This window comes from Mobula hypostoma, chromosome 1, assembly GCF_963921235.1.
Source record: "Mobula hypostoma chromosome 1, sMobHyp1.1, whole genome shotgun sequence".
NCBI classification, from domain to species: Eukaryota; Metazoa; Chordata; class Chondrichthyes; order Myliobatiformes; family Myliobatidae; genus Mobula; species Mobula hypostoma.
In genome coordinates, this window is record NC_086097.1 from 124,502,647 (window position 1) to 124,521,335 (window position 18,689).

The following is an 18,689-nucleotide window of genomic DNA, read 5'->3' on the forward strand; positions in this document are numbered from 1 at the left end:
CACACTGAGTTGCTGTAGGGCAGGTCTGCATGCTTTTGTGCACTAAGTTGTTGCCACGTGATTGGCTGATTAGATATTTGCATTAATGAGGTGTACAGGTGTACCTAATAAAGTGGCCACGGAGTGTATATTCAAACATTGTAACAGTGGAAACATGACAAACAATGTCTGTCCAGCAAGGCCCCACCAACAACAGTTCAGTAATAACCAGATAAGCCCAATTAGTAATGTTGATTAAGCAATAAATGTTGGCCAGGACACCAGAGAAAACTTTATTCCTCTTCAAATTGATGTCATGGGATTATTTTTAAATTATGAGAGGAAGCAGCCAAAGATCTCTGTTCCATGCTTTTTAGCTGACAGCGACTGTCACAATAGACAAGGGAAACCTGCCGCTGGGAATATATGGCATATATGGCATTTTAGTCATATTCCTGCCCTATTAAGCTACGCAATACACATTCCTCCTCCCAAAGAGAAACTCAGTGGCCACTTTATTAGGTATGCCTGATCATTAATGCAAATATCTCATCAACCAATCATGAGGTAGCAATTCAATGCATGAAAGCATGCAGACATGATCAAGAGGTTCACTTGTTGTTCGGACCAAACATCAAAATGAGAAAGAAATGTGATCTAAGTGACTTTGACCGTAGAATGATTGTTGGTGCCAGATGGGATGGTTCTGCCGATCTCCTGGGACTTTCATGCACAACGGTCTCTAGAGTTTACAGAGAGTAGTGCAAGAAACATAAAACATCCAGTGAGCGTCAGCTCTGTGCGTGAAACACCTTGTTAATGAGACAGATCAGAGGGGGAATGGCCAGACTGATTCAGACAGTCACTCAAACAACCACATGTCACAACGGTGGTGTGCAGAAGAGCATCTCTGAATGCACAACACATCAAACCTTGAAGTGGATAGACCACAGCAGCTGAAGACCACAAACGTACACTCAGTGACCACTGTTTTAGGAACTCCTGTGGCAGCTGAGCGTACGAAGAGAAAACTTACCGCCAGCATCCTTTCTGCTGAGTCACATGTATTGGTGTCAATGAGAAGTTTTGTTCCATCTGCAAGAAGAATCTCCAAGTGGATATCTTGAGGATGAATTTTAAATGTTTCCTGCAATGAAAATTAAAAAAACCTTAGTGGTTTTCTGGTATTGAGTGTGCAGAAGAAGGCTTTCATATTTCTTTTAATCAATTATATTTCACCTATGTAACAGCTAGAGCTACGCTTCAATATTGAACTGGATTGTGCTGGACCTGACCCCTGATTTCAGTGTCCTTCCACACTCTCTAATTAAGTGGCAAGGTCTCAATGATGGCTCTGCCTTAGGCAGGCCCCATCCCTCACCCCCCCCCCGAAAAAAGGATGACGGTCCCTCACCACCCCCCCCCCCCCGAAAAGGATGACTGCCTTTGACAGGAGGCAAAGCTGGGGGTGGAGATAGGGCTTCTGTCAATGCTGTCAGGGACTTGAACAGTATTTATACATCTCTGAAGCCCAGACACACTTACGAAAGTTAAACTATCCATCTAATTGATAAATCTAATTAATGCAATTTGTCCTCAAACTTAGCCAAAACACATAGCCATCTGTGCCTCAGAAATTCATGCACCATCTAGAAACTCCCTTAATACAGTACAGTATTATGAGTGTCCACTTCCAATACCCATCCAGACAGAGTGTTCTAGATTCTATCTGCCCTCTAAATCATCTTCCTCAGATCCCTCCACATCTCTTAACCTAAACTGTGCCCTCTAATTTAGGTAGGTGATATTCTGTCTACCCTATTTATGCCCCCCACCATAATTTTCGATACCTCAGCATCACTGCTGCAAGGACAACTGATGCACCTTTGCTGTCTTTCTTTTCTATACTCATCTTCTCACCCTTTCAAAGAGTTTCTCCTCTCATTTCTCTCTCTTCTGAACATATTCGTAGTTTATTGCGCCTGTAGTCTATAGAGCCACCATCAGAATCCCACAGCTTGTTGGCTCTAACAGATGCAATTGCCCAAGTACTTCTCACTAATACTAAACTCTAATTAGATTCAGATTCAATTCTATTCATCACATGTACATTGAAACGTACAGTGAATTGTGTCATTTGTGTTAACAACCAACACAACCTCAGGATGTGCTGACAACCGTCACGTTCAGCAGCAACATAGCATGCCCACAGTGCTGGGCAGAACAACACAGAACACGAGCAAGAAAACAACAGCAAAGTGAGCAGTCACGTACATGGACAGTTCTCCAAGTCCAGGACAGGACTCCAGCTCTCCATTCTCCGGGCTTTGGCCATCGGGCTTCCAGTCGACCTTCAGGCTCCGACTTTCTGTATCAAACCCCAGAGTAGCCAGTGATCGGAGCCCCGAACACAAGTCCACCTGCCTCTTGCTTGCATGGCCTTCAAGTGTGGAGCAGAGGCCCGGACTGCAGGCCTCCTTTGTCACCCATCCATGTCACTGGACTTCCAACATGGAGTGGAGGCCTGACTTCTAACTCCTCCGCATCACTGTCCCTACACTCTTCCCTGACCTCTAACTCCTCCACATCACTGTCCCTACACTCTTCCCTGACCTCTAACTCCTCCACATCACTGTCCCTACACTCTTCCCTGACCTCTAACTCCTCCACATCACTGTCCCTACACTCTTCCCTGACCTCTAACTCCTCCACATCACTGTCCCTACACTCTTCCCTGACCTCTAACTCCTCCACATCACTGTCCCTACACTCTTCCCTGACCTCTAACTCCTCCACATCACTGTCCCTACACTCTTCCCTGACCTCTAACTCCTCCACATCACTGTCCCTACACTCTTCCCTGACCTCTAACTCCTCCACATCACTGTCCCTACACTCTTCCCTGACCTCTAACTCCTCCACATCACTGTCCCTACACTCTTCCCTGACCTCTAACTCCTCCACATCACTGTCCCTACACTCTTCCCTGACCTCTAACTCCTCCACATCACTGTCCCTACACTCTTCCCTGACCTCTAACTCCTCCACATCACTGTCCCTACACTCTTCCCTGACCTCTAACTCCTCCACATCACTGTCCCTACACTCTTCCCTGACCTCTAACTCCTCCACATCATTGTCCCTACACCCTACCCTGACCTCTAACTCCCCATTCTGTCCCAAAACCATCTCCACAAAATTAAAACTAAACAACTACATCTGTGCCACGATCTGGATGGAGACCATAACTTGGTTGCATTTTGAAAAAAAACCCTCTATCCACATTACATGGATATTGCACCTAAAAACCAGGTAATACAATTTTAACTATTAGATTATTTGAACTATTTAGTTTTACTACTGCTGTCACACTAAATACTTTTCTTAAAAGTGCTTGCCAGCTGGCTTGGTAAATGGATGTGTGTACTGTGACAAACTGAGCCAAGATGACCCAGACTTAGAACAGTGACTAAAATATTAATGCTCATTAAATATTAATTATGAACCTAATTGTACACAAGATGGCTTTGAAAGGATTTGACAAGGTGCTTTGGACACCTGAAGTCCTTCCAATTCGAGTGAGGCTTTCAAAGACGGCTGTGGAAACCAAGTCATTGAGTATACTTCACGTAGAGGTTGATAGGTTCTTGATTAGTCAGGGTGTCAAAGGTTATGGGGAGAAGGCAGGAGAATGGGATAGAAAAGGATAATAACTCATTCTAGAGCAGAATCAATGGCCTGAATGGCCTAATTTTGCTCCTATGTCTTATGGTCTTAACATGGGTAGATTGTGAGGTCAAGAGTCCATCTTATTGTACGAAGAAACTGTTTTATAACAGTGGGATAGAAGCTGGTCTTGAGCCTGGTGGTATGTACTTTCAGGTTTGTTGTACCGTATGCCCAGCGGGGGGTGGGGGGGAAGAAAAGATAATATCCAGGGTGAGTGGAGTCTTTGATTATGCTGGCTGCTTTACTGACTCGGACAGTTTCTAACTGCCTCATGGCGGTAGTGACATACGCATCTACTCTGACTGCTGAGTCTTTGAATATGGATCAGGCTACTGACTCAAACAGATAGGAGGAGCGGCTGGCATACATGCACCTCGAACTTGTTTATGGTGAGCCAGTCCTTCATACGTATGGTGCTTTCCCCCTTTTTGAAAATAGTCTATGCCTTTATTCCTTCAATCAAAATATATGACCATGCACTTCCCTGCAAGGTGTTCCATCTGCCACTTCTTTGCCCATTCTCCCAATCTGTCCAAGTACTTCTGCATACTCTGTTTCCTCAATACTACCTGCCTCTCCACCTATCTTTGTATCGTCTGCAAACTTGGCCACAAAGCCATCAATTCTGTTATCCAAGTCATTGACATATAACAGGAAGAGAAGCAGTCCCAATACCGACCCCTCTGGAGCACCACTTTTCACTGGCAGCCAACCCTTTATTCCCACTCTTTGCCTCCTGTCAGCCAGCCAATCTTTTATCCATGCTAGTATCTTTCTTATAATACCATGGGCTCTTATCTTGTTAAGCAGCCTCATGTGCAACACCTTGTCAAAGGCCTTTTGAAAGTCCAAGTAAACAACATCCACCGACTCTCCTTTGTCTATCCTGCCAGTTACTTCCTCAAAGAATTCCAACAGATTTGCCAGGCAAGATTTTCCCTTAAAGAAACCACACTGACTTTGGCCTACATTATCAAGCGCCTCCAAGTATTCCAGAATCTCATCCTTAAGTAATGGATTCCAACATCTTCCCAACCATTGAAGTCAGGATAATTGGACTATAATTTCATTTCTTCTCCCATCCTCCCTTCTTAAAGAGTGATGTGACATTTTCCGTTTTCCAGTACTCTAGAACCATTCCAGAATCTAATGGTTCTTGAAAGATCATTACTAATTCCTCGACAATCTCTTCAGCTACCCCTTTCAGAAACCAAGGTGTAGTCCATCTGGTCCAGGTGACTTACCTGCCTTTAGATGTTACAGCTTTCGAAGCACCTTCTCTTTAGTAATAGCAACTCCAGTCACTTCAACCCGCATCCGCCCCCACACCCCCCCCCCGGCGACACTCTTGAATTTCTGGCATACTGCTCCTGTCTTCTACAGTAAAGATTAACACTAAATACTTATTAATATTTAAAAGCAGAGAATACTATTGTCAGCAAAGTACTGTTTTTAGGCAATAAAGGAAAACTTTGAATGCCTTAAAATTAAGAAGAGTTAGTGTTTTTGTAGAAAAAACATGGGATGTCAGGGCTAATGGATTTGTTAGCTAACAAGGTGGAATTTTTACCATGAAGCAGTAATTTTATTTTGGCATTGGATTACTCCAGACCATTTAATAAATTTAAATTAATACCAACTACTTGGGCAGTATTTAAATTCCTGCGTCCTAATGATTTGATCTAATTAATGGCCCAGAGCAAAACCTCCATCCTGTTATTTACAATGAAAAAGACTGAGCGGGCCAGTTGACTATTTCTCTTCTGATAGATGCAGCCTGACCTGCTGAAAACACCAAGCAGTACGGTACAGTACAGGCCATTCAGCCCAAATGATGTGCTAACATCACATTTTATTCTACTCCAAGATAAATCTAACCCTTCCCTCCCATATAACCCTCCATTTTTCTTTTAACCAAGTGCCTAAGAGCATCTTAAATGCCTCTAGTGTACCTGTGTCTACCACTACCCCAACAATACATTGAACACACAAACCACTCTGTGTAAAACCTGCCTCTGACATTCCACCTGCAAAGTATTCCTCCCAATACTTTACAGTTATGGCTCCTTGTATTAGCCATTGCCACCCTGGGTAAAAGTCTCTGGCTATCCACTCAATCTATGCCTTGTATCATCATGTGCACCTCTAACAAGTTACCTCTCATCTTCCTTCTCTCCAAAGAGAAACACCCTAGCTATCATCCTTATAAGACATGTGCCCTCATCCAGGCAGTAAATCTCTTCCAAACCCTCTCTAAGGCTTCCACGCCCTTCCTACAATGAGGTGACCAGAACCGAACACAATATTCCAAGTTTTATAGAACAGCAACATTACCACACGGCTCTTGAACTCAAGAGTTCGAAAGTTTCCAATATTCCCACTTCATTTTTCCAGCATTTAATGTACATTGTTTTTATTTTCTTTGGTTACATTTTTCAATCGAAAGAACTTGGAAGAGATTCCTTCTGATACATATATACATTGAGTGCTTCAGTGCTTGTATCTGCTGTAACTTGCATTGTACAAAACACTAATTCAAGAACAGAAGATCTGAACTTGTTCCCTACCTGCTGCGCCTTCTTTAATAAAGTGGTGAATATTTCACTGGCAGATAGAACTGGATCCTCTCCAACTGTAAAAGCAAGATAGGAATGTTAAGCATTTGTTTGTAATGACAAATTTAAAACCAAATCTACTCACCAGGTTTACATCTCTGATAACGAGAAAGAGGTTGCAATGAAAAGTTCATTGAAAATTGAAAAACTACTTTGCTTTTTGGAAAAATAAGGTCTACTCAGCTGCTTGAAGGAAATACGGATATAGACACTCTGATGATAGGTTTGCAAGGAAAGAGTTAAATTTGATTCCTCCTTGGTACATGCTAATATAAAGTGAATGATTGAAAGTCAATATTGTGTTAGCCTGGAATGTTGGAATGTTTTGAGAAAATAAATGGAGTATCAAAGGAGTTCAAGTGGTACAGACTTGGGTATATAACTATGCATATAAACAACACACATAAAAGTTGCTGGTGAACGCAGCAGGCCAAGCAGCATCTCTAGGAAGAGGTACAGTCGACATTTCGGGCCGACGAGGAGTCAGACTGACGAAGGGTCTCAGCCCAAAATGTCGACTGTACCTCTTCCTAGAGGTGCTGCCTGGCCTGCTGCGTTCACCAGCAACTTTGATGTGTGTTGCTTGAAATTCCAGCATCTACAGATTTCCTCGTGTGAACTATGCATATACATTTGCCTCTGTTTGTGCAGGTACCATGTGGTACCTTATCATAGGAAACTACTAGTATAAGGGGTTTTGAAGGATAAAATAAAGGGGACAATATTTTTGTGCAGTTGGGAATCTTCTCCAAGGCTGGGTCATAACTAATGCCAGTGCGAAGATTGGAGATAGAGGTAAGGAAGAGGGAGGGGTGGAGAGAGATAGAGATAGAAGAGGGGGGAGAGAGGGATAGAAGAGGGGGGAGAGAGATATAGAAGGGTGGGAGAAGGGAGGGAGAAGGGCTGGCAGGTGGGGTGGTGAGAGGGTGGGAGAAAGTGGGAGGGAGGGAGGCGGGGGGAGAGACAGAAAGGGGAGAACAAGAGAAAGCAGGGGAGAGAGAGAAAGGGGAGAAGGGGACAAGGGGGGCAGGCGGGGGTGGTGAGAGGGCAGGAGGGGTTGGTGGGGGTTGGTGAGAGGGTGAGAAGGGGGGAGGGGGGGAGAAGGGGGAGAGAGAGGGGGAGAGAGGGGGAGAGAGAGGGGGAGAGAGGGGGAGAGAGAGGGGGAGAGAGAGAGGGAGAGAGAGGGGGGAGAGAGGGGGAGAGAGGGGGAGAGAGGGGGAGAGGGGGAGAGAGGGGGGAGGGGGAGAGGGGGAGAAAGAGAGGGAGAGGGGGGAGAGAGGGGGGAGGGGAGAGGGGGAGAGGGGGAGAGAGAGGGGAGGGGAGGGGGAGAGGGGGGAGAGAGAGAGGGGAGAGAGAGGGGAGAGGGGGAGAGGGGGGGAGGGGGGAGGGGGAGAGAGAGGGGAGAGAGAGAGGGGGAGAGGGGAGAGAGAGGGGAGAGAGAGAGGGAGAGAGAGAGGGGAGAGAGAGGGGAGAGAGAGGGGAGAGAGAGGGGAGAGAGAGGGGAGAGAGGGGAGAGAGAGAGAGAGGGGTAGAGAGAGGGGGAGAGAGAGGGGGAGAGAGAGAGGGGGAGAGGGGGAGAGAGAGAGGGGGGAGAGGGGGGAGAGAGGGGGGAAAGGGGGAGAGAGGGGGAGAGAGAGAGGGGGAGAGGGGGAGAGAGGGGGAGAGAGAGGGGGGAGAGAGAGGGGGAGAGAGAGGGGGAGAGAGAGGGGGAGAGAGAGAGAGGGGAGAGAGAGGGGGAGAGGGGGAGAGAATGGGGGAGAGGGGGAGAGAGGGGGGAGAGAGTGGGGAGAGAGGGGGGAGAGAGGGGGGAGAGAGTGGCAGAGGGGAGGAGAGAGAGGGGAGGAGAGGGGGGGAGAGAGAGGGGAGGAGAGAGAGGGGAGAGAGAGAGGGGGAGAGAGAGGGGGAGAGAGAGGGGGGAGAGAGAGGGGGAGAGAGAGGGGGAGAGGGGGAGAGAGAGGGGAGAAGGGGGAGAAGGGGGAGAAGGGGGAGAGGAGGGAGGGAGAAGGGGGAGAGAGAGGGAGAAGGGGGAGAAAGAGGGGAGAAAGGGGTGAGAAAGGGGGGAGAGAGAAAGGGGGAGAGAGAAAGGGGGAGAGAGAAGGGGGGAGAGAGAAAGGGGGAGAGAGAAAGGGGGGAGAGAGAAGGGGGGAGAGAGAAAGGGGGGAGAGAAAGGGGGGAGAGAAAGGGGGAGAGAGAAGGGGGAGAGAGAAGGGGAGAGAGAAAGGGGGAGAGAAAGGGGGAGAGAAAGGGGGAGAGAGAAAGGGGGAGAGAGAAAGGGGGAGAGAGAAAGGGGGGTGAGAAAGGGGGGAGAGAGAAAGGGGGAGAGAGAAAGGGGGGAGAGAGAAAGGGGGGAGAGAGAAGGGGGAGAGAGAAAGGGGGAGAGAGAGAAGGGGGGAGAGAGAAAGGGGGAGAGAGAAAGGGGGAGAGAGAAAGGGGGAGAGAGGGGAAACAGACAGATAAAGAGGGAAAGGAGAAAGAGAGAGAAGTATGAAATTCAAATCTATAGTTCCTTTCAACATTGTGCCGATCAGCTCATTAAGTGGATGAGAAGTATCATTTTATTTCACTTTCTGTACTACAGCCTCAGTAATGATTTGTTTTTCCTGTATTCTATGCTTTATATAACTCTAATGACACGATTTCCTTTGTCTATTAATACATGCACAATGCCTCCTTTGTTTGCAAAAGAACAATGAACAAATTTTGAAATATTTTCATTACAAGGTATTTGTGTTGAATGCTTTTATCTGTTTCTCTCTCCACAAATACTGCCTGATCCATCAAACTGATATAGCTTCCTTCATGTTAATGTTTCTACATTAACATTCCTGGTTTATACACTGCAAATTGTGATCTGCGGAATCTCCCTCATCCAGATAAATGATATATTTTTTAAGTTATCAGTAAGAGAGAAATATGGACACCACAAATTGAGAATTTCCTCATAAGGCCCATTTCTATTAGTGTACAGTTGGACAGATCTCACAGATTATATTATAATTGCCTTTATTGTGTATGTAAAGCACCAGTAGAGAGGGGTTGTTCATATTTATGGAGCCGCACACAATACGTTCAGAGTTTCATGCTCATATAACTAACACCCTCTACAAACACAATCAATCATGGTGTTTTAACATTCGAGTGACAGATACAGCCTCCATGTATGTAACTTATCACCTGGCACCGTCATTTAAATCATAGGTAAGTGAAGCTGAAAATCAAGGCTTACATTTATCAATTCCAATGCAGCGAACTGTCAGGTCAGCTGAAAAAGTCATTGTCTGCAGTCTAACCATCACTGCAGGATTTGTATGTGTCCAGGACAAAGAAAGTGGGTAGGAAAATCATTGTGGACACAACCTACACTGCAAACTGTCTTTGCCAAAAACTCTCTTCTGGAAAGTGTTGTAGGACAATTAAAACAAGAACTTCATTCCATCTTAAAAGTTTCTTCCCACAGGAAGTTAATCTGATCAACCATTCTAGTTGGCCCCCTCCCATCCCCCTCTATTAACCCCATCTCTGCACTGCAAAAACACTTTTTAATATTGTAATTTGGATAGTAAAATGCATGATGGTATTTATGCACATTTTATTCTTTATCCATATTTAACCTCTAAATGTATTTTTTCTATAATACTTTATTCTTTATATTCATTGAATGTTGTTGTTTTATGTTGCATGTCACACCGACACACCACAGCATGTTCCTTATATAGTGTTTTCTGGTTAATTGGGCAATCGGTTAATCAGGGCAGTGTTTATTTGGGACAACTCTTAAAAAACAAAAACTATTTGAGAAAAGGAAACAAGATTTTCTTTGTTTATTTGGGACATCATGCCACTTAACCGGGACAGTAGACTGCCACCAAACTGTTTCTAACTAGCATCAGTCACGTGCACTTATGGGGCAGTTAAACACTACACCTTGGTTCAAGCGATTAGTTTTTAAGCAGCATCAATTGCATATGTTTGTGTTCAAAGAGCTGTGATTTTTGTTAGCTGGCAAGAAATAAGCAGAAATACCATTCAGAACTGCATTACTCACTGCTGTTTCAAGCTTGGAGATGCAAGAAAAGATGCAAGCTGTATAAGATGATGAGAGGCACTGATTTTCCCCCAGGGCTGAAATGGCTAACACGACGGGGCATAATTTTAAGGTGCTTGGAAGGGGGATACAATAGGATCTTTTAAGAGCTCATAGGTACATGGAGCTTAGAAAAATAGAGAGCTATGTGGTAGGGAAATTCTCAGCAGTTTCTAGAGTAGGTTACATGGTCGGCACAACATTGTGGGCCGAAGGGCCTGTGATGTGCTGTGGAATAAAAAACTGCTGGGAATGAAAATGTAGCGATTTCACTAATTCCACAAGTTAGGAAATAAGAAGTTTGAAATATGAAGGTAACAAAAATCATCTTAAATGTTACAGCGAAAATGAGGATTTGGAGGATGCAGTTGTTGACAGCATTTTATGAAGTCTGCCATTATCTGCACTAGGTGACTGCGCTGATTTTGTTCATCTATTGTCAATCAAAAGAACATGGCATTACACACTGGATAAATTCCTCTGTGGATAACTATTAGGGACTAATACGATTTTATAGTACTGTAGTAATATTGGTAGTGTTCTAATTTGTTCTATATTTCATTTAAATATGTAATTTGCTGCTCAGTTGTACATCAATCTGTATTTGTTATACCTATTTAACTATTTCCATAAAAAATAAACTCTTCTCGGGCTTCCAGCCGGGCACAAGTATCAATTTTAACTGATGTTTCAATGACAAACCCTGCCATCTTCATCAGGGATTTTTTTTATTATTTCCATGAGACTTCAACTAATTGGGGCAGCTGCTTAATTGTGTCAAAATGCACTGGTCCCTATGTCCCAATTAACTGGAATCAACTGTACATGTCAGTGTATATGACAAATAAAGTCAATCCTTGATCCTTGGTCAGGGAATGCAAGCTTCTAGCTTTTGTCATGACCCTAATAAACTGAGGCAATGGCCTGCAACTAGTAATGCAGTGATGTCTGGTTTTGTGAACTTCTGTTCTGTATGCTGCTTATCATTTGCACCATTTGCTTTCTCCCCCTCACACTACACACTAGGTATTTGACAGTCTTATTTTGTTTTTAATGGGTTCTATTGTGTTCAGTTTTGGTCACCAAATTACAGGAAGGATATTAATAAGGTTGAAAGACTGCAGAGAAGGTTTACAAGGATGTTGCCGGGACTTGAGAAACTCAGTTACAGAGAAAGGTTGAATAGGTAGGGACTTTATTCCCTGGAGCGTAGAAGAATGAGGGGAGATTTGATAGATGTATATAAAATTATGATGGGTATAGGTAGAGTGAATGCAAGCAGGCTTTTTCCACTGAGGCAAGGGGAGAAAAAAACCAGAGGACATGGGTTTAGGGTGAGGGGGGAAAAGTTTAAAGGGAACATTAGCGGGGGCTTCTTCACACAGAGAGTGGTGGGAGTATGGAATGAGCTGCCAGACGAGGTGGTAAATGCGGTTTCTTTTTTAACATTTAAGAATAAATTGGACAGATACATGAATGGGAGGTGTATGGAGGGATATGGTCCGTGTGCATGTCAGTGGGACTAGGCAGAAAATGGTTCGGCACAGCCAAGAAGGGCCAAAAGGCCTGTTTCTGTGCTGTAGTTTCTATGGTTTCTACAGGGTTTCCTTGTTTCCTGGTTGCCTATAAGAAGACAAATCTCCAAGTTGTATAAAGTATACCTGCTTTGAACAAATGTACTTTGAACATTTTGAAACCAACCATCAACCACAATTAATTTTTCAAAGCTGGCTGTGCCAACTTTGGCAACGTTGATCGTTTTTAATTAACACGGGTACTGCTCCTGATGGTTCATTCACAGGAATTTCAAATATACCATCTCAGTAACTTGCACCAAAGGTTCATTTATTATCAATGTACACAACCTGAAATTCAAATTCACCAAGTAGCCATGAAACCCAGAAAGAAAATAAAGGCAGCACAATCATCAATCCTCAAATTCCCTCCTCCTCACACAACAAAACAGACACATTGACTCCCAAATCCCCCCGCACAAAAAAAACCAAAAAAGATCTGGCAAAAAACAGAGTATAAAAAACTATAAGACTGAAAGAAGTCTATAGTCCAAGTCCACATCCAAAATGCAGAACACCTGGGGAACACTTTCCGGGCCCAGTGGGGGACCTTTCCCTCTCCAGAGCAGATCGATCAAAAACAAGGGCAGCCAGCGCTCATGCCCTGCACTCGCCTTGATGCTTTAATCTCCCTTGTCACTTTAATTGGTGAAGAACGGAAGCTTTAATCAGTGAAATGGAGTCAAACAATGGTTTGTGCCCCATCCCACAGCTTTCTTGCTACAAAGTTCACGCACGCTACCCTCTGTCTCCCAGAATCCTGAGAGTGCAGAGCACTGAAACACCCAGACGATCTCCGAGATTCTGCATTCGGCTTGATATTTCCATCTCCCTCATCACTTTAATCGGTGAACAATGGCAGCTTTGATCGGCAAAATGGAGTCGAACATTGGCTCATAGGCCGCCCACCACAAGGTTCCTGCATGCTGCCTGTGCCTCCCGGAATCCTCTCTGAGACTGCAGAGGGCTGGAACACCCAAACAATCTTCAAACAGCAAATCACAGGCTCCAGCAGATCCAGGATCACATCCAAGATGAAAAACAAATGACATAAAAGATGTGAAATACATAATTTAATTATCTAACCAGAAGATGCTGACCACAGGAGCATTGTATGCAGAGGCCATTTTGACCGGATTCAGTCGTACAAAAAAATAAAATCACTGGCAGCTGCACATCCAGAGAACTCTCAGGCTGCAAAGATAGAGCAAGCTCCCAAATCTCCTTCAGAGGTTTGCACTGTGCCACGTGGAGAGCGAAACCCATCCTGGGTGCATGGGATATGGCCGAGGAATGAATGGGTCAGTGGGCTGATTCTCTCTTCTCACTCAGATCTCACTCTGATCTGACTCCACAACGGCGAATTCATTTTCAGGAACCCTGCAGCTCACACTCCAGGTGCTATGGGTATACATTTCTTTTACCATTTGCACAGCTAGTCCTCTCTTGCAGTTTGGATGTTTGTCAGTCATTGTTATGCGTGGCTTTTTGGGGATTGCGTTCTGTCACTTTGCTTTGTGGGTGCCTGCAAGAAGATGGATCTCAAAGCATAGCTACTTTGATAATAAATGAGAACTTTGATTTGCCGCTGCACGTTGCCCAGGTGGGTAGGTCCAGAGCATGTTCCTGGGAATGATCCCGGGAAAGAAAGAGCTGACATAAGAACGTTTGATGGCTCTGGGCTCCAGAGTAACGAGATGGGATCTCATTGAAACCCATCATCTCACTGAAACTGGAAGGCCTACATCGAGTGGACACGGATGGGATGTTTCCTAGGGCCAGAGGGCACAGCCTCAGAATACAAGGATGTCCCTTTAGAACAGAGAAGAGGAGCAATGGCTTTAGTCAGAGGGCAGTGAATCTGTGGAATTCATTGTCACAGAAGGCTGTGGAGGTCAGATCATTGGGTACATTTGCATGATAGAATGGTGGAGCAGACCCAATGGGCCTAGTTGCCTAATTCTGCTCCAGTGTCTTATGGAATATTGGGTATACTTGAGTGTCACTGTAGTATACCAGTTAGAGCAGCATATTTATATAGCTCGGGGCATGGGAGTTCAGCATTCAATTCAGACGTCGTCTTTAAGGAGTCTGTACTACTGCCTTCCCGTGGAATGCATGAGTTTTCTCCAGGTCCTCCGGTTTCCTCCCACAGTCCAAAGACAGACCGGCTAGTAGGCTAATTGGTCATTGTAGATTGTCCTGTAATTAGACAAGGCTCAAATTGGGGATTACTGGGTTGTGTGGCTCAAATGGCTGGGAGGGCCTATTGTAAATAAATAAATATTTAAACTGGGGGAGTTGATAGGTTCTTGATTAGTAAGGGCATCAAAGGTTACAGGTAGAATGGGGCTGAGGGGGAAAATAAATCAGCCATGATGGAACGGCAGAGCAGACTCGATGGGCTGAGTGGCCTAATTCTGCTCCTACACTCTATCTTATGGAATGGGAGAAGAAAAAAAGGGATTAGAGTAGGACTAGTGTAAATGGGTGCTTGATGGTAAACATGGCTTTGATAAACCAAAGGATTTGCTCCTGTACTGTCGACTCTGACAAAGCATTAAAAAAAATCTGAAGATATTTGAAAATGCTTCATGTTAGAACCACACTGGTAAAAGTTGATTACCAGGCTCATCAAGAACAGAGTTGGTCTTTGGGTCTTTGCTCTACACAATATTTAAGATCAATAAACTTGCAGTACATAATCAGTCACTGTCTTGCTTTCACACATACACTCAGTGGCCACTTTATTAGGTACGCCTTGTTTATGAAAATATCTAATCCAGCCAATTATATGGCAGCAACTCAATGCATAAAAGCACACAGACATGGTCAAGAGATTTAGATCAAACATCAGAATGGGGAAGAAATGTGATACAAGTGACTTCGACCATGGAATGATTGTTGGTGCCAGATAGGGTGGTTTGAGTAACTCAGAAACTGTTGATCTCCTGGAATTTTCATGCACAACTGTCTCCAGAGTTTAAAGAGACAATCGCAAAAAACAATTAAAAAAAACATCCAGTGAACAGTATTTCTGTGGATGAATTGTCTTGTAAATGAGGGAGGTCAGAGGAGAATGGGCAGACCAATTCTAGCTGACAGGAAGGTAACAGTAACTCAAATAACCAAGCTTTACAACAGTGGTGTGCAGAAGAACATCTCTGAATGCATATCACATCAAACCTTGAAGTGGATGGGCTACAGCAGAAGACCACAAACATACACCACCTGTACCTAATAAAGTGGCCAATGAGTGCATGAGAGAAGTAAGAATTATAGTGGCATAGTTCATCTCTTTGTAATGTGTAAATGAAAATATGTACATTTACTAAACATTTACAAACTACCAGTGAACTTAGCGGGACTTAGATAAACAGTCTCAGCCCGAGAGGTCAACTGTCTATTCCTCTCCATGGATGCTGTCTGACCTGCTGAGTTCCTCTAGCATTTTGTGTGTGTTAGTTTGGATTTCCAGCACCTGCAGAATCTCTTGTATTATTGTGTGTACCATCTGGTTCTGCGACATACTTAACCATGTACACCACAGAAAGAAACTATGCAAGTTGCGGTGCAAAGCAGATACAGCCTTGTGAATGGGAACTATCCTGGTGCTGAAAGATTGGTTAGCACACTGACATCACATGAAACAAATCTGCGAACATGCAAAGTCACGATGGCTCCACTGTATTGCTATTTCAGCAACAGCAAGAATTCGTACAACCGAGGTAAAGGAAGGGATCTTTGGGAAGGTTACCATCCTTGAATCCTTTTTCCAAGTCGATGATATCCACAGCAGGTAGTATAAAAGCCCCTTATCATCTTACACAAGATGATAAGCAGCACAGATCGAGTGAACTGCCACAGTCTTTTCCCCAGGCTGGAAGTGGCTAATACAAGACAGCATAACTTTGAGGTGTTGGGAAGTAAGCCCAGGGGGATGTATAAAAATTTCTATTTTTTTGGTTTTACACGGAGTGGTTGGAACGTGAAACACACTGGGTGGTGGGAGAACCAGATACATGAGGCATTTAGGAGTTGTAAATAGCACTGAAGTTTGTCACAGGTTAGAACAGGACATTGATAGGATGCAGAGCTGGGCTAAAAAGTGGCAGATGGAGTTCAACCCGGAGAAGTGTGAAGTGATTCACTTTGGAAGGTCAAATTTGATGGCAGAGTATAGGGTTAATGGCAGGATTCTTAGCAGGGTAGAAGAACAGAGGGGTCTTAGGGTCTGCGTCCACAAATCTCTCCAAGTTGCCAAACAGTTGATCGAGATGTTAAGAAGGTGTGTGGTATATAGCCCTTCGTTAGTCTGGGGGGGGGGGTTAAGTTCAAGAGCCACGAGGTACTGTTGCAGCTTTATAAAACCCTAGTTAGACCACACTTAGAATATTGTGTTCATTACAGGAAGGATGAGGAAGCTCTAGAGAGGGTGCAGGTGAGATTTACCATGATGCTCCTTGGAACAGAGAGCATATCTTATGAGGAAAGGTTGAGCGAGTTTGGGCTTTCCTCTTCGGAGTGAAGGAGGATGTGAGGCCCTTGAGAGATGTATAAGAGGCATAGATCTAATTGACAGCCAGAGAGGCTTCCCAGGATAAGAATGGCTAATACCAGGGTGCATAACTTTAAGGGGATTGGAGGGAAGTATGTGTGGGTGGACGGTGGTTGTCAGAGTAGGCATTTTACACAGTGAATGGTAAGTATGTGGAACGCCCTGCTAGGGGTGATAGTGGAGGCAAATACAGTACATGAGGGAAATCTAAGACTCTCAGATAGATACATTAATGAAAGAAAAAAAAATGGGCTCTGTCAGAAGGAAGGGTTAGATTGATCTTGGAGTTGGTTAAAGGGTCAGCACAATCCTCATTGGTTAATAAGGGCCAACCCGTTAACCTACACCAAGATCAATGAATCCAATACAGACTGTTTTCATGTCCATTAACTTTTTTTTTGTTTTTTATTAGAGAATGACAAAAATAATTGTTGAAGTTTCTGGGATATACTTGTGTGAATTACCGCAGCTCTCATTTTCCAGGTGATTATTTTCATATGTAGCATAGTGAATAAGTAACGGAAGAGCGCATGTGCTCAGGGTGGGAGAGGCAGGGGAGGGGGGCTTGATGGGAGAAGAAATTTCTCCTCTTCATCTAATTCGCCAATCCTGTATTTGGATCTGAAGGAGCAATACTGGCCAAAACCATCCGTCCTATTGTTTCAGCCATGCCAATCTATCAAGTTTAATGTTTTCTCCCTGAAGTACCAAGGGTCTACTTTATTCACTATTTTTGTTTCATGTATGAGGAAGTTGCTGTGATGTGTTAACCGGGGCGTGACATGCAACAAAAAAAACTTTCAACAACTAAAAAGAGAAAAGAAATTATATCAAAATAAAGTTGGTTAAGTACAGATAGGGAATAAAGCATCCATAAAATACTTAAATCTAGCATGTAAATGGCTAGTTTTATGTATAATATGAATGAATTTAACCGAAAAGACCCACCTTTCTGAAGGTACTCCTGTAACTTAAGTCTTCTCTCTTCAGCCATAGACTCGGTTTGCGCAAGATAACTCTTAGGCGGAAAATCCGGAACACGATTCTTCCCAAAATACCTCTTCAGCTAAAATTAGAAAAAAAACTAAATGCTGTAGCATTTGCCAAGATGCTCATGTCTTAAGATATTAGGTTCAAATGAGACAAATAATAGACCTCAAAACCTCAAAACATCAGAAGATCGGGCAATTTCAACGTTTAAAATAATTTATTATCAAAGTACATATGTGTCACCACATACTACACTGAGTTTCATTTTTTTGCAAGCATTCACAGTAGAACAGAAAAATACAATAGAATCAATTAAAAAAACTACACACAAAGGCTATCAACTAATGTGCAAAAGACAGACTGTTCAAATATAAAAACACAAATCATAATAGTAAAACAGCTAAAATTGGGAACACAAGTTGTAGAGTCATTGAAGCTGGGTCCACTGATTGTGAAATCAGGTCAGAGTTGAGTGAAGTTATCCAAGCTGTTTCAGGAGCCTGATAGATAATGGGTATTAACTGTCCCTGATAGATAATGGGTATTAACTGTTCCTGATAGATAATGGGTATTAACTGTCCCTGATAGATAATGGGTATTAACTGTTCCTGAACCTGGTGACATTTTGTCTTTTATGTCCACCCAAGGTAAGTGCAGATTCAGATTTATTTATCACATGTAATTGACTAATATAGATTATGAGGACATGCAGTCCTCTTTTATTGTCATTTAGTAATGCATGCATTAAGAAATGATACTATGTTCCTCCAGAATGATATCACAGAAACACAAGACAAACCAAGACTAAAAAAACTGACAAAAACCACATAATTATAACATATAGTTACAACAGTGCAAAGCATACCGTAATTTGATAAAGAACAGACCACGGACATGGTAAAAAATAAAATGACTCAAAGCCTCTCGAAAGTCCCATCATCTCATGCAGACGGTAGAAGGAAGAGAAACTCTCTTCCTGCCATGAACCTCCAGCGCCGCAAACTTGCTGTTGCAGCACCCTGGAAGCACCCGACCACGGACGACTCTTGATTCTGTCCGAAAACTTCGAGCCTCCGACCAGCCCTCCGACACCAAGCACCATCTCTGCCGAGCACTTCAACCCCGGCCCTGGCAACAGGCAATAGGCAAAGCTGAGGATC

General features: G+C 43.8%; 1 protein-coding gene across 1 annotated transcript in view; it reads right to left on the reverse strand.

Moving 5' to 3' along the window:
- Window positions 1-18,689, reverse strand: part of LOC134343544 (sorting nexin-31-like) — a 152,244-nt gene that overhangs the window by 100,530 nt on the left and 33,025 nt on the right. The window contains exons 4-6 of the mRNA XM_063042316.1: window positions 17,488-17,605; window positions 6,276-6,340; window positions 1,016-1,126 (exon numbers count right to left, since the gene is read on the reverse strand). Coding sequence (XP_062898386.1) covers window positions 1,016-1,126; window positions 6,276-6,340; window positions 17,488-17,605 — 294 coding nt within the window. The remainder of the gene's footprint in view (window positions 1-1,015; window positions 1,127-6,275; window positions 6,341-17,487; window positions 17,606-18,689) is intronic.